Source organism: Triplophysa dalaica, chromosome 20, assembly GCF_015846415.1.
Source record: "Triplophysa dalaica isolate WHDGS20190420 chromosome 20, ASM1584641v1, whole genome shotgun sequence".
NCBI classification, from domain to species: domain Eukaryota; kingdom Metazoa; phylum Chordata; class Actinopteri; order Cypriniformes; family Nemacheilidae; genus Triplophysa; species Triplophysa dalaica.
The window spans coordinates 13019088-13033566 of record NC_079561.1 but is presented as its reverse complement, the minus strand read 5'-3'; the positions used below and the strand labels follow the sequence as shown (position 1 = coordinate 13033566).

At 36.5% G+C, this 14479-nt stretch overlaps 1 protein-coding gene across 3 annotated transcripts in view; it reads left to right on the top strand.

Moving 5' to 3' along the window:
- Positions 1 to 14479, top strand: part of mitfb (melanocyte inducing transcription factor b) — a 30898-nt gene that overhangs the window by 2308 nt on the left and 14111 nt on the right. For 2 of the 3 annotated variants that reach the window (XM_056732937.1, XM_056732934.1), the window contains exon 2: positions 12334 to 12577. In XM_056732937.1, the coding sequence (XP_056588915.1) occupies positions 12334 to 12577 (244 nt within the window). Of the gene's footprint in view, positions 1 to 7217; positions 7319 to 12333; positions 12578 to 14479 lie in introns of those variants that run through there. The other variant, XM_056732936.1, reaches the window with a different exon arrangement.

The window sequence follows — 14479 nt, the reverse complement described above, 5'->3', positions numbered from 1 at the left end:
GACTACCATAGTAGGAACAATTAAAATGGTAGTAAAAAGGGCCCCAGAACTGTTTGTTTGCCTAAATTCTACAAAATATCTAATTTTGTGTTCAACAGAACCAAAAAATGTACAATACTGTTTGTCGACTATGGTAGTGAATGATGTCCCAGAACTGCTACCATTCTTCTACATATCTTTCTTAGTGTTTATCAGAACAAAGACATTGTTACACAGTTCAAAGTAGGGAAGGAAAGAGGCGGGAACCGGCGAACATTGAAATAAAGTTTTAATAAAATAAACCAACAAAAACATGGAGGTAAAAAGCCAAAAGAACATACATACAAACTTAAAAAATATGTCCGGGCCCGTTCCTCTCTCGTCAGCAGTCCCGTCGCTAGTCCTCTTATGCTCCCGATTTCCTCCGTGAGATATGCGGGACCGGTGTGGGCACAGCTGATTCCTACTATATTTCCAACACCGGCCCCGCCTCATGTCCGCCTGGGGGTATCCCGATTTTCTCCATGAGATCACTCACACCACCGGCCCCGCCTCACGGCTCTCGTCACGCCTTCCTCACCACAGACATTTATTCATGTTTGAAACAACCTGAGGGTGAGTAAATGATGACAAAAAAATCATTAACTCTTTACTCTTTCCCCATCAGCCTTTAAAAGAAAAGTTGCCAGCCACCGCCAGCTTTTTTTAGCAATTTCACTCAACTTTGATGGTACATTTTCTAAAACTAATTTATGGACAAACAATATATCAAATGAAAGACTCTGCTTTTAAAGAAAAGAAACCGTATTCCTCTTTCTTATATGTTCTTTTTTTACCCCCCCTTAGATGTGGGTAGGTTTCTTCACAAAATGCATCACTTTGATTAAACAGCTGACATAAAAAAATTGTGAAAGACTCGGCCCAGATCACACAAGGAACAAAAACAGCTCAAATATATATGTTATGGGTTCAGAGACCCTGTACTTTATCCAAAGGTGTGTAACCTGCTGTACAACAGTACAAAAACTGATTGCCGTAATAACTAGTCATTGGCAGGAAATGGTTGATTGATGACAAGATATCTTGTCAATAGCAGGGAAAGAGTTAAAGACTGTCAACGGTGACACTGCCATTGCCAGTCGACTTGACAGTTTAGTGTGTCTGATATGAAAATCGCACCTGGCAGATGTTGCAGTCTAGTAACACAGTGGCTGGCAAAAGGAACATCATCACATCTTAGACACATTCACTAGACCATGTCCAACACTTCTTGCTTCTCTTTTTCCTTAAAACCATTGTTTTAATTCATGAACTGTTTTATTTGAAGATGGTTAAGGTGTTTGTAACTCTGGGGTGGTGACTGTGCTTGTGGTTGATTCACAACTGAAAAGAGATGTGGTTTGATTTTTCATTGCTTTGTCAATTTCAAGGCCATTGTGGTTGGGTATTTGACGCAAGACACAGGAATTGTGGAGTGTATTTTTAGGTGGTCATCGGCATAACTCCTGAGTCAGACTTCAAAAGTTCCTGTCTTTTTTCTGTTGCTCCTTCCAAAATTCCCCAAATTAGATTCAGACGTGACTCTTCAAACGGGCGTTCTCAACCTCTGTGGTGCAATTTGTATTATTTCTGAGGCAGTTTCCTTAAAAGCAAATCAAAGATAATAACACTTTAATATTAGTTTATTTTAGTGCAGTAGCAATCAGAAAGGAACAAATATGCTTCCCTTTGTCCCCTTTTAGGGCTTGACCCCATAATTGCAGCTTGCAGCTATATTATATTTTACCAACGCTGTCAGGATTTATTGTAGGTATGCACCGATATGTAACTTTCGGTCAATAACGATTAACTGTTATTTCTTGAGCATTTGAATCCGATAACCGATATATTGACCAATATACTCTCTAAATAATATAACATTTTCTGAGACTGAAAATCATGTTCCAAGCCTACGTTAAACCAATTTAAGATTCTTCAATTCTTCTTTTAAACTGGTATAATGTTTATTTACAGGTCCAGTCAGTGAAATTTAGCGGCAAGGTTGCGAATTGCAACCAACTGTTCACTCCACCCCTCCCGTTCGAAAAACTATGGCTGACAGAATATGGAGTATTACATGCAAGGGGTACTATGTGATAGAAATAACTCATTCTAAGGTAATAAAACATACGCTTCTCTGTATAAACTCTTTATACACCTGAAGGCATAGCTATGTATGTTATATTGCATTTCTATCAATAGATCATCCCAAAAATTACACACCGGACCTTTAATAAACAAATTGAATATGTTCTTCCAGAGCAACTCAGAAAGGTGTTCTCAATACCCACAAATCTATCAGGTCTCAAGACAGGAAGCATTCAGACAGCAGCCGGTATCAAACAATATGCTTTTGTTCCTATAATTTACACATTCATAAATATCTACATACTACATCAACAATGTTTTGCTAATAGCAGTAAGTGAATGATCATGGCAGAAAAACTGCACTGTGGTGGGTTGTAACTGTGAGCAGCATGCAGCTGAAGTGGTTCAACCAGAGGAAATGATTCATAATTTATCAGCTAAAATATATCGGCCTAAAATTTACATTTACATTACATTTAGTCATGGGCCAATACCGATAATATTGAAAATGACCATTTATTGCCCGGTACCGATATAGCCGATCATGTATCGTGCATCCCCACTAAAAACACAACAGTTCTTAAAAGAACAGTTGTGAAATCAGTGTTGTATCATGTGGATTATGAGACATAGAGAACATCTGTGACCTTTTGCCAATGTTGGGAAACTTGAGCTAGATCCTCTAACATAACGAAAACAAAATCCTTTTATGCACATTAGAAATAGGCCTAGTTGCCAGTTTGTCTACGAGAATTGTTGCTTTTATCTGATTGTTAGCTGTTATTATTACAATATATATTAATCATTATTCATTTAATTCATGTAAAATCAGAACACATTCAATCCTGCTGGTAGACCGTAAATCCCAAACCAATCACGATTACAAATTCAGACCGAAAACAAACATTTTAAGTGGTACTTGTAACAAGTCATAAAATGTGATCAGGTACATCAGCCATTTAATGGTCTAAAGACTTGTTTTGCTAGTGACTTTATTTATAAAGCGGTTATTATATAAATAAGTAATTTATACTCAATAGCAAGAATGTGAAAGAGACGATGAATAAGTGCGGAGCAACGTTTTAAACCCTGCAGTTTCATTCACTCTCCCGAAATGTTTCCGCCTTAACACCTCTTTCTGTGAACTGTGAGTGCGTCAGTGTTTCCAGGAGGGATGAATAAAGTTGAGTTTCAAACAAGTGAAGAAAAGAAGAGAAAAAATGCAAATTAAATGATTGACTCATCAGTCTAGCATAAATGCAGTGTTAAATGTGCTCAGTGTGAACATTACAACAGTCAATTACTGGAATAAAGATCTAAAGTCAATGACACAAGTCAAGAGGTAGGAGTTTCATCTTTTTATATATTGAAGATTTTAAAATCAGAGCAAATATCATCGCTGTTTCAATGCTTAACAGTAACATTTGTTATGGTGATGTAACTTAGATTTGAATTCAATGCTCTTTGCAAACCTTTAAAATAGAAGAAAAAAATTGCAAAGATGTTATAGAAAATGCTATGACATTCGGTTGAGGAAAACTGCATTCCATAACCTTTTTTGGTTAACAATAATACATAATAGTAAAAAAATAGTACATTTATGAAAGTACGTTTATTATAGTAATTTATAAGTTGAGCTGCCAGGTACGGTTTCGTGGGAATTGTTAATTTAATGTTATGTTACTTCTTCCTTGTAATTTGACTTCTTCCTTGTAAATTTGGGATTTTTTAGTTTGGTGTAATTGTTGAAATCAACATCTAATCAAACTGAATTCAGTGCTGGAAAACTCTAGTTGAGGACATATTTTACATTTGTAAGCCGTAGATGCAGAAAAAGGCACTATATTTATAGCCTTTGGAGGCCATTTGATGGATAAAAGATAAAAATCCTCCGAATTTTGAGGTGATAATCTGTCTTTCTGCATTCTGCTTCATTTCAAGCCCTGTGTGAATTTCCATAATGTATGATGAATGATGGGAGATAGCTGCTATATGAGTATCTCTGTCTCTAAATCCCACCCATACACCAAGCCATATTGAGCCTCTGATGTTTCCCGCCTTAAGTCACCAATTCTGTTACACAATGCTGGAACATCAATACTTCTGGTTGGTTGTCCATTTTTTCTGATGTTTAATTTGAATAAAATGTATCCTAAACTTCTATATTTCATATAATGCCACAAAATCTGTTGCTCCCCTGGATCCATCTTGGAGCCCCATTTTAATAACCACTGCTTTAGATACAGTTTCTGAAATATGTGCCCTAGATTTTAATCTGAGTATGGTATACACCATTTGGCATATTGAATTTGTCGTAAACAAAAACAAGGTTATGAAGGATAAACAAACAATAGGCTAAAGGTTGTCTCTGTGATGTCTCCTCACACTTTACACAGTTGAAATGGGACTTCTCAGCTTGTGTGATGTTCAGTTAGAGCTCAGTTACCTAAACAAAGAGATAATGAAAAAAAGTTGATTACGGAAAAAGGAGGCAAGGTAAAATTGAAGTTATTTCCACACATACTGTAAATACTAGAACACACAGTCATTGATGACTGTAAACATGAAATAATCTTCCTCGTTCAATATCACCTTTTGGCATTTTTTGTCTAGGACAGATTACTTGTCACTGTGGTTTTGAGTCAACGTTTTTTGTTTGCAATAGCGTAATAACACATTATGCTTACTATTTCTGAAGTGTATAGTATATATACTGTGCATAATTTTCAGATTTTTTATATTGTAGACATACATTTTTCATAATACCTCATAATACCACAATGCAATGCTCCCCACTCAACTTTTTATTTTTTGTGTGATAAACGAATACTAGTGATACACCTACAGTTAATATCTACACAGATATATTTCCTGATTCAATTACACAGTTTTAAACAAAATTGGAATAAAAATGCAGTTTTCCTAAAGGAAATAAGCGACACTGACCCCTTTAAACATTTAATGTTGTGAGGTTTTGTGGCAGTTTCAGCTGTTTGCTTTTCAGTCTTGCGTACTGCTAAAAATATAAATAAGCGTAAATCTAAAGTATAAATAAAATTGTTGGCATTAATAACTGTGTGGTGTTCAGTAGGCAGCACACTAGTATGGACGCAGTCAAGCGCTCTAATTGTTTGTGCTCCTCACTCTGTGTATGTGCGGAGCGGCAGGCCTGTCGAGCTGTGAAAGGAAAGTGTGCTATCAAGCATGCTTTGTTATAATTAACACAATGCTGGATGAAAGGAAAGTGAGCAGGAGGGTGAGAGAGAGAGAAAGTTTGCAGGAAATCAGCGACTGCACCTGTTTCTCTCCCAAACCACCTGTAATGACCTTCCTGTATAAGAGAGGGTGACTGTGAAGGTGAGACATTAAGCCACAGAAAAGAGCGCCCTCTAGTATATAGTCAAATATAGAGATGTGCCATGATCAGAGTCCATTTTATATTGATTAGCTACCTAGTCAATGTATTTTAATAGTGCTCACTTGAGGGGTGCACACTTCAAGTACATTAATGTTATTAAAATCAATCCATTGTACTGACAACGGAAAAGCTGTGCAGTATATTGAGAAAAAAATCGAATCAATCTTCCGTTCTCTTAAATTAATTTATTTTATTTTACTTAACAAACAAAAAATACTCATATTATGGTTTTATTATATATTATTTAACAATTCAGATTAATGCAGCATTGTACTAAAACTAGTACAAATATAGCGTAGTTAACATGAACTACAGAAATTGCTAGGGATGTAACGATTCACCCAGCTCCTGATGCGATTCACGATACTGATCTCAGGATACGATTCATTCACAATTATACAAAATTAGTTGAGACAAATTAGAAATGAACAACTGCCCTTTGATTATTTTTCAAATGCTTTTTTGTCAAATAACACAACTAAATCAACGTTTTTAACACAACTAAATCAAAATCTAAAACAAATTCTACATCAAATATAATAATATGAATAATACAAAAGGTTCTTTAAAATAAACTAAGACTTTGTCCCTGCTTTTTTTTTACATTTGAAGAGTAGATATTATGAGATCAAGTAAATAACATTTTATGCCATGTGTTATGTTCCCGTGTGTGAATGTAAGCAGTCTGCCAAGTTATAAAGACGAAGGTGTTGACTTCAAAAAAGGGAGTCGAAACCGCCACGGATTTTATGTCACTATAGTCCCTGACTATGTTCTGCCGGAACTGCCGGCAAACTTAATTCTCCCCCAAACACTGTAGCTCTTGAGCCTCATTTGCGGTTAACCAATCACAGCACACTAGACCATCTGACCAATCTGAGCAGAGGAGGGTGGCGAGAAGTATGGTAAGAAAAATATAACAAAATAATAGTGTTTTTATACCTTGGATGGATGTAAACTTGTTGTTGGACACTAAATTAACCAAAGTAGGACCTTAAAAATCAAGGAATATTTACTCTTAAAGCAGAGTACCTTTTTATCGCTTGAATCGTCACATATTATAATCGTGAATAATAATCGGTGAATTGTTATATCCCAAGAAATGCCTTTTCTACTTATTCAAGTAGAAGAATTGCATTAATGCGACAGTTCACTCAAAAAATAAAAATTCTGTCATCATTTACTCACCCTGGAGTTGTTTCAAACCTGTTTCAAAATGTCTGCTCTTTTAAACACAAAATTAAAAAGAAACGTAGGAAACACACTTCTGGGGCACTATTGACTACCATAGTAGTAAAAAATCTATAGAATCTATAAAACCTAGAGAATGCCCAAAAACTGTCTTAAAAACCAAACTAACTTTTTTTTATCAAGGAAGTGTTGTGTACTTATTGCTTCTAATGAAGCTGGACATGAGTTTATCCTCATGAGGGTACTCAACATCTACTTTAGAGAGAGAGATCGAGAGAGAGAGGTAAAACATGACAGGACCTTTACTTAAGAGGTTTAGTGAGAGACACACTTTAACTCCTCCAGCATTATACCCGCTGTAGTTTTAGTTATGCGCACGACTGACACGTGCAGCGGTGTTGTGTGTTTACCCCGGTGAGCTCGTGTGCGTCTCTCCTGTCTGCCCTCTGCCTGTGGTGCCTCCCTTTTTGACACACACCCAATGCTGCCGGACCAGCGTGACTCCCGCAGCCATCCAAGGGCGCACAGTGCACCTTCAGCACGGGAAATAAAGATGGAGCCTCTGATTGTCCACAGACCCGGCTTATTTCATTTCAGCCGCTTGTGAGTACCTGTGAAGGAGTGATTGTGTGTGTTGAGTTTGTGTTTGTGTGACGGAGTGAGGGAGGTATGAAATGTTTATTTGGGTGAGCTATAAATAACAAAACCTGCCGTGACTATTCATATCACTGTGTCTGGTAACTTTAGGCTATTAGTAGAATCAGTGTGAGGTGAGTGTCGAAGTGTCCTCGATGGCATTTTAATGTATCGATATTAGGTTTGTGTTGTTTTTGTTATTACAATTCTTTTGTTTCATTTACTCAACAAGAATGCATTGGTGTAAAACTTGTCTTTTTTCATTGCTATTAAATGTAAGTTTACACTGTCTTAAAACAACTGATCTGAAGTCTGCAGTACACATAGGATATACAGCACTGCTCTGAGGTGAGTGAAGGAGGTCTGACACAGCGCTCTGATTGGTCAGGCCTCTGTACGGGTTAGGGGCGTGGCCACGCAGGACTGTGTACTCATTGTTTTTTCCTGACACACATACACACGTCGCAGCAGAGATGGCCTATGCATACCACACACACGAAAATGGAAAATTACCCCGAGCATTACACATACACACATTGTTTCTATAATGACAGTAGAAAATGTGCTTGGAGTGGGTAATTCAACAGAAAAGATTTACTTCATGGAAAGGATTTTTTGTAGAACTGCTATTGGATTTGGTTTTGTTTGTAAATTTACTTTGTTAAATGGCCTTCCCTTACAAGAAAATATTTTATACTTAAAAATAATTTACATGTAATTGTACTGCACTCGTAAAAAACAGCCCACTTTTTTTCTATATAGAACTGTTCTTTTAAGCATAGTTCAATCGTAGTAAAAGTACACTTAAAGTACACAAGTAGTCTACAGTTATGTATTTCTGAGTAAACATAAAGTAGACTTAGTATATTTGACTAAAGCATACTTTTAAAAGAAGACTACAATAAAAACTAATATATTAATATACCTGAATAAACTACTTTTTGTTAAGAATTGTTTATTGATGATAGAGCATACACCATGTTGTACAGTTTGTCTAATATTGTAACTTCTGTAGAAGTAGTTTGTAATTTCATGTCATATTAAATGTATGCATTAAGTTGTGAACTATATACTAGAAATCAGGTACTTTTATTATTTTCTTGATGGATGCAAACCGAAGGATGATAATGCATTTCCAAAACCCTATTTGTGCTCAAGCCTAATGTCTGAAAAATAACTAATGGTCGAAGCATTGCTTTTTTGGTGATTAAATGTCTTTAGGAACTGAAAAATTCAGTGTCCGGACATTATACCAATATGTGACCCTGCACAACAAAACCGATGGGTCAATTTTTTCAAAATTGAGATTTATACATCATCTGTAAACTGAATAAATAAGCTTTGATGTATGGTTTGTTAGGTTTAAATTATGGTTTAAAGTTGTCCATCAGGGGCGCTTAAGCAAGCTGTAACTAGAAATGGTTTTGTTTTAATGCCCTCTATAGGTTTACCACTGTAATGACGTTGTGAAGAGTAGATGAACCCGAAAGCAGAGATTCTAAGCTTAACCTATGCTGCGTCCGAAATCACATACTGTGACAGTATGACAGAATTTGAATAAGTACATACCTATCAACCATTAAAACAGTACGTTCTATATAGTATGAGTGGGAGTAATATGAATACATTTCGGTCCGCCATGTTTTATGGTCATGTGACCTATGATGTATTAACAACAACCTAAACGTGAGCGTATTATAAAAACAAAATTTAGTCACAAGAAATTAATTTATTGGCACTTACATTAAAAACAGACCAAAGTTTAAGTTTAAAAAGTTTAAAGTTTTCCACTATATTTATTTGATTTACTTTTGTAATTTGACCGTTGCTCAGCTCCCGTTGCATCATGGGATTGAGAATGTGTTCCATTCTCACAAATTTTGGCGGAAGTAGTAGACCATCCGCCTATTTCTCGTCTACTGTTTATTGCAAACTGAGGTTTCGGATACTATAAATGCCTACTATGTAGTATGGAAGTAGGCAATTTCGGACGCAGGGACACCAAACTTGAGTGGGTAATTCTCAAACAGCGGGCAGCAGTGAGTGAAGTTTGTAGCCATGTTTCCCGCCATATTTGCTGTGCATCCACGACAAAAAATAAAGTTTTTATAAAATGTACAAAATATCTTCATGGAACATGATCTTTACAGATTGTCAGTTGTACGTTATGCAAATAAATCAACACAGCTATTGAAGGACAATAAGTAATGAAGGACATTACATTTTGTCCTGTTTTGGTTATTCAAGGACTGTCAAAGTTATGATTCAGTAGTGCCAGATGCATCATGATCAGTTTATAAAAAGAGGAAGCATGATGCATCAAAGACGTGCAAGCTGGCCACTGCTGACCCAGAATCAATGCGTCTGCATTTCTTCTATCTCTGCTCTCTTGACTTCTTTTTCTTCCCTAATATTTGCATGCAATACAGACATTGGTACACCGAATAGAACAGCAAAATTGTCATTAAAACAATTGTAGTCACAGCACAGAAAGTTTCATATTGCCATTTGTAAACAATGGGGGCGGATATGACCAAAATCTTATCTGAATGAATTTGTTTATATAATGGAAAAGTTATTTATCACAGTATACACAATATGAATAGCAACAATATTGTGATATCAGCCAATTCAACTTATTGTTATGTTAAATAATTATGCGTCGATTGTAATTTTTTATAACTGAGTCAATACTTTAGTCATTTATAATCAATACGTTATACTTGCTTTTCTTACCACCCAGCCGTATAGACGGTTTCATTAAGGCACACACACATGGCCTGTTAAGTTTGGTCTGTGTTTTGTTATAATAACTATATATTTTGTATTTAATTAATTTGATATCAATTTAAATTATTATTTTATTACATTTACATTTGGCAGACGCTTTTATCCAAAGTGACTTACATTGCATTGCATTATACATTATTTTTATTTCTACGTGCAATCGCCTGGGATCGAACCCATTACCTTGGCATCGCTAGTGCCATGCTCTAACCACTGAGCCACAGGAAAATTTATTAAATTGCATAAAAATTTCTTGCTGAGGTCTACCAGAAGTTAAATTTAGGCGACATAACGTTTGTTTATGTTGTTGCCGCTAAAACTGTCTATAGTTAATAAGTAGAGGGGCTGTGTCCACCAAGGGGCATTTACACATCTGAAAATGGTAGGAGCTCGGCTGAAAACGCCTCTGCAGGCGCAGCGTTCTGCTCAAAGTTGAGCATTTCTCAACTCTGGGCGCTCGGTCGAACACTGGTGCCGATCGTGGGAAAACACATAGCACTAGCGCTGAGCGGAAAAAACCTGACAACTGATGGCTTTTTTTAAAAGCGCGGCGTTACCGTTGAAAACAATTGAAAAAACACGCCGGCCGCAGGCGTAAACGCCTCGGTGGAAACACGGCTTATAGCTACAATCTGTAACATTTGACTCTCTATCGCCATCCCTGTTTAAAACTGGAAATTGCAGCTTACATTACATACTTGTCTTATACAAGTGTTGAAGTCAAATGACAATAAACTGACATTTGAATACAGATTATTTTAATGTGCTTACTCAATAACTCATTAAGCTTTTTACTTTAAAAAAGTTATAGTTTACAGCTTTAAGAAAAGAGAAACGCTATTTCCTTATTTCCTACACTGCAAAACGTAATTTCGCTGAATTTTACTGTTTTCTTTTACAGAATTTTCACATATATTTGAAACTCAATAAAAATGTGAAATTACAGAAGTAGACTGCAAATTTACAAGCACGGTCTAAATTATCACGAAACATGTACTACTATTACTTTACAAAAAATGTTATGTTACCATTTTGTATGGGTATTTTTTTACATTGTTTTAGCCTCTTGACTTGATTAAAATACAAACACTAAAAATGGATGAGCAATGGAGTCTTAATATTTCAGACGGACAAAGAAATGGAAAGCAGTGGAGATTACACGTGTTTAAACCGTAAGGTTTGTGTTTGACAGGGCCAGACAGGCTAATTAGAGCGATTACTGCACAGCTGGTTTGGGCCGGCTGCTCTGTGGAGGATCAAGGGCTCTAAAAACTTCATCTCCACAGCTTCTGCACCGGCACATCCCCGGAGTTATTGGTCACTGTTTGGTAACAGCAGTTCCGCTTTGATTGATTGATGAAGAGAACTGAAAGTGGATGAGGGAGTGTTGTGTAACTTCCTCTGCCTTCGTCAGCTGGAAGTAGAACAAGGGATACGGGTCTTTGCGGCACTCCGGACGGAAACGGATGTCGAAATATGGGGAGCAACGTTTTTCTAAAGCTGTGTGAGAAAGACATTGTAAACAGCCGCAGTGATCAAAACATCAGCTGATGTGGAGGAAGTAAAGTCTAGCATTTAATTGAGAATAGTGTCAGTAAACTCATAGTTTGGGTCTTCACCTTCAGATTCTTTTGTGAAAAGCCAGCTGAGAATCTGCGTTACGATTTGTCACATTGAATCAGTATCAAAAGGTATTTGGCCTGTTTTATGAACAACACACATCAACTACACACTGCTTATCAACAATGACGGTGAATTTGAGACATGTTAAACTTAGACTTAAGTTTACATAAAAAGATAAACCTTAAAAAACTTAAAGGGATTGTTCACCCCCCCGAAAAAGTTTCATGATTTATTCACCCTCATGTCAGTCAAAATCTGTATCCGACTCTTTCTTCTGTGAAACACATAATAAGATATTTTGAGAAATGTCTCAGTGGTTTTGTGTCCATACAATAGAATCCAATGGGGTGTTGTTTGATTACCGATGTCCTTTCTCCACCTATCTTGTCGTAATAGCTTCTACATTTTCAATCCATCTGTATTCTTGTTAAATCTTTAGACTCTTCATTAATCTCAGATGTTTTAAATTTGTTCAGTTATCCAGGATATCATGCACCACTTTCCATTGACACCGCCTCTGTTTTTTACCTTAGTCGACTGTCTCTCTTTTCTCCCTGTCTGTCTGTCTGCAGTAATCCATCTGAGCAGCAGCATGGCTCCTCGAAGCCCCCGCTGGGTTCCTCGGCCATGACCTCTCGTATCCTGCTCCGCCAGCAGCTGATGCGCGAGCAGCTCCAAGAGCAAGAGCGCCGCGAGCAGCAGAGACGCCAGAGCGCATCTTACGGTCAGCACTCCGTCACCCAGACCCCTGCCATCAACGTCACCGCACCCTCCGCTCTGTCCAGTGCCACCCAGGTGCCCATGGAAGTCTTGAAGGTAACCACAGAACATCAGCTGGATCTAAATCTCTAAGATTGAATGGCTTTGCTTGTAGGAAGTCGTACTGTATTTTTTAATTTTAATCATATTAAAAAATGTATTGTTCTGAAGTTGCTGTTTCATAGTTGAGGGGATTTGATGAGCTCTCAGGTGTGTTTTAGGTATCAGCCTAGTCTGATGTTTCTCCCAAGAAATTAGAAGATATAAAATCAGAAACAAATGAGACAATTGTTCAAATACAAACAAAGTATGGAGGTTCAAAAACCCATAATTTTACAAAATCTTCACATTTAATGTCCAAAAACAGTAATTTTACAAAACTTTTTAATGATTTTTTAAATACGGTCAAAAACGTCAAATTAAAAAATAAATTGCAAATTTACAAGGAAACACATAATTTTATCGGGAATTTAATTATTTTCATGGTATAATTCTGGTGCCCCAGCTGCTGTAAAAAAATTGTTACAGGTTTTTTTTATACAGTCTCTTTTTGTTTTAAGTTAAAAAAAGGTCAAATATCAAAAAAGACTACACATTTACAAGAAAAACATGGAACAACATGTTCTTTTATGGGGAAACAATTATGGTATATTTGTGGCAGCCCAGCTGTAGGAAATGTTATTTTTTTACAGGATTTTTGTTCATTTTTGAAATACGGTAAACTATTTAAAATTACAAAAAAAAGATCACAATTTACAAGAAAACATGTAATTTTACAGGAAGATAATTTGTTTGACGGTATATTTCTGGCGCCAAGGTAGATTATAGAGGTAAAATAATCTGGATTTGGGATTGTTTGATGATAAATCTTTGATTGACTTTTGATTACTGTTCTGAAACTCTAATGGAGACATTTGTGAGATTTCGCCAAAAGTTTTCATTTTCTCTTCATTTTTCTCATTGCTAATGCTAACAGTAAACATTTCAACCAGTGGTGTAGTGGTGCCTGGAGAAGTGGGTGTACTGTTAGTTTATGCCCCCATTTTTAAAGCGGCCCAGAAAAGGATGTAGCCAGGTTTCTACCCTGGTTTTATGCACATTTTGAAGTTTCGTATCAGAAATGAGTGATCGCTACATCATAATTTGTAGGTCATATTTCTTATTTTCTATCGAAGCATTTCAAACAGTCTTTTTGGAGATGACATTACCACATAATGCATTTGTTCTTCAGCGTTGACCGCTCACTAAAAGTTGAACTGGAGTCTTTATCAGCTCAAGCGTGTCTGATTATGATACTGTCCGCACAGGAGGGGCGAGGACGGGGTGGGCAGGGGACAGTGAAGTGTGTTAAAACGCATACGGGGATTATCTTTCCCTAGAGAATTCCTCTTTAATGCATGCTGTGTTTCCAGCCTCTTGGAATTAGCCATCTTTAATCCTATTTGCTCAGCTACGTTCAAAATCTTTTCATAGCTTTGATTCCTTGTTAGTCCGCAGAACTGTGGACTGTTACTGATTCTCCGTGCTTTTGCGAACAGACTGTGATAATTGCGTAGAAATCTGAGTCGTCCCAACGGAGATGGTAAGAGCTGCTATGTTGAGTTTCTTCTATTCTGTAAAAAGTGATCGCCGCACTGTCACTGTGATGAGTTATGGTGGCATTAGAAACAGCTGTTTGCATTGAGAAAAGTTTAATTCTGTGACAATGTTTTGCGAATGATGATATAATGTCTCTGTTTTAATTTGTCGTACTTAGTTTACAGTAAGTGTTATGTTTCTTGCTATGTTATAATCTTGGCTTGTTAACTTGAAACTGTTAAAAAATATTATTTTCAAGTGCAGTTTATAAACGTTTTTTCCCCTCTTATTTTCTAAGCGCTCAGTTTTTTATTTTATTTATTGTTTCATTCAATATTGTCAGGTTAATTTTATAAATATTAGTTATTCATTGTTTTATAA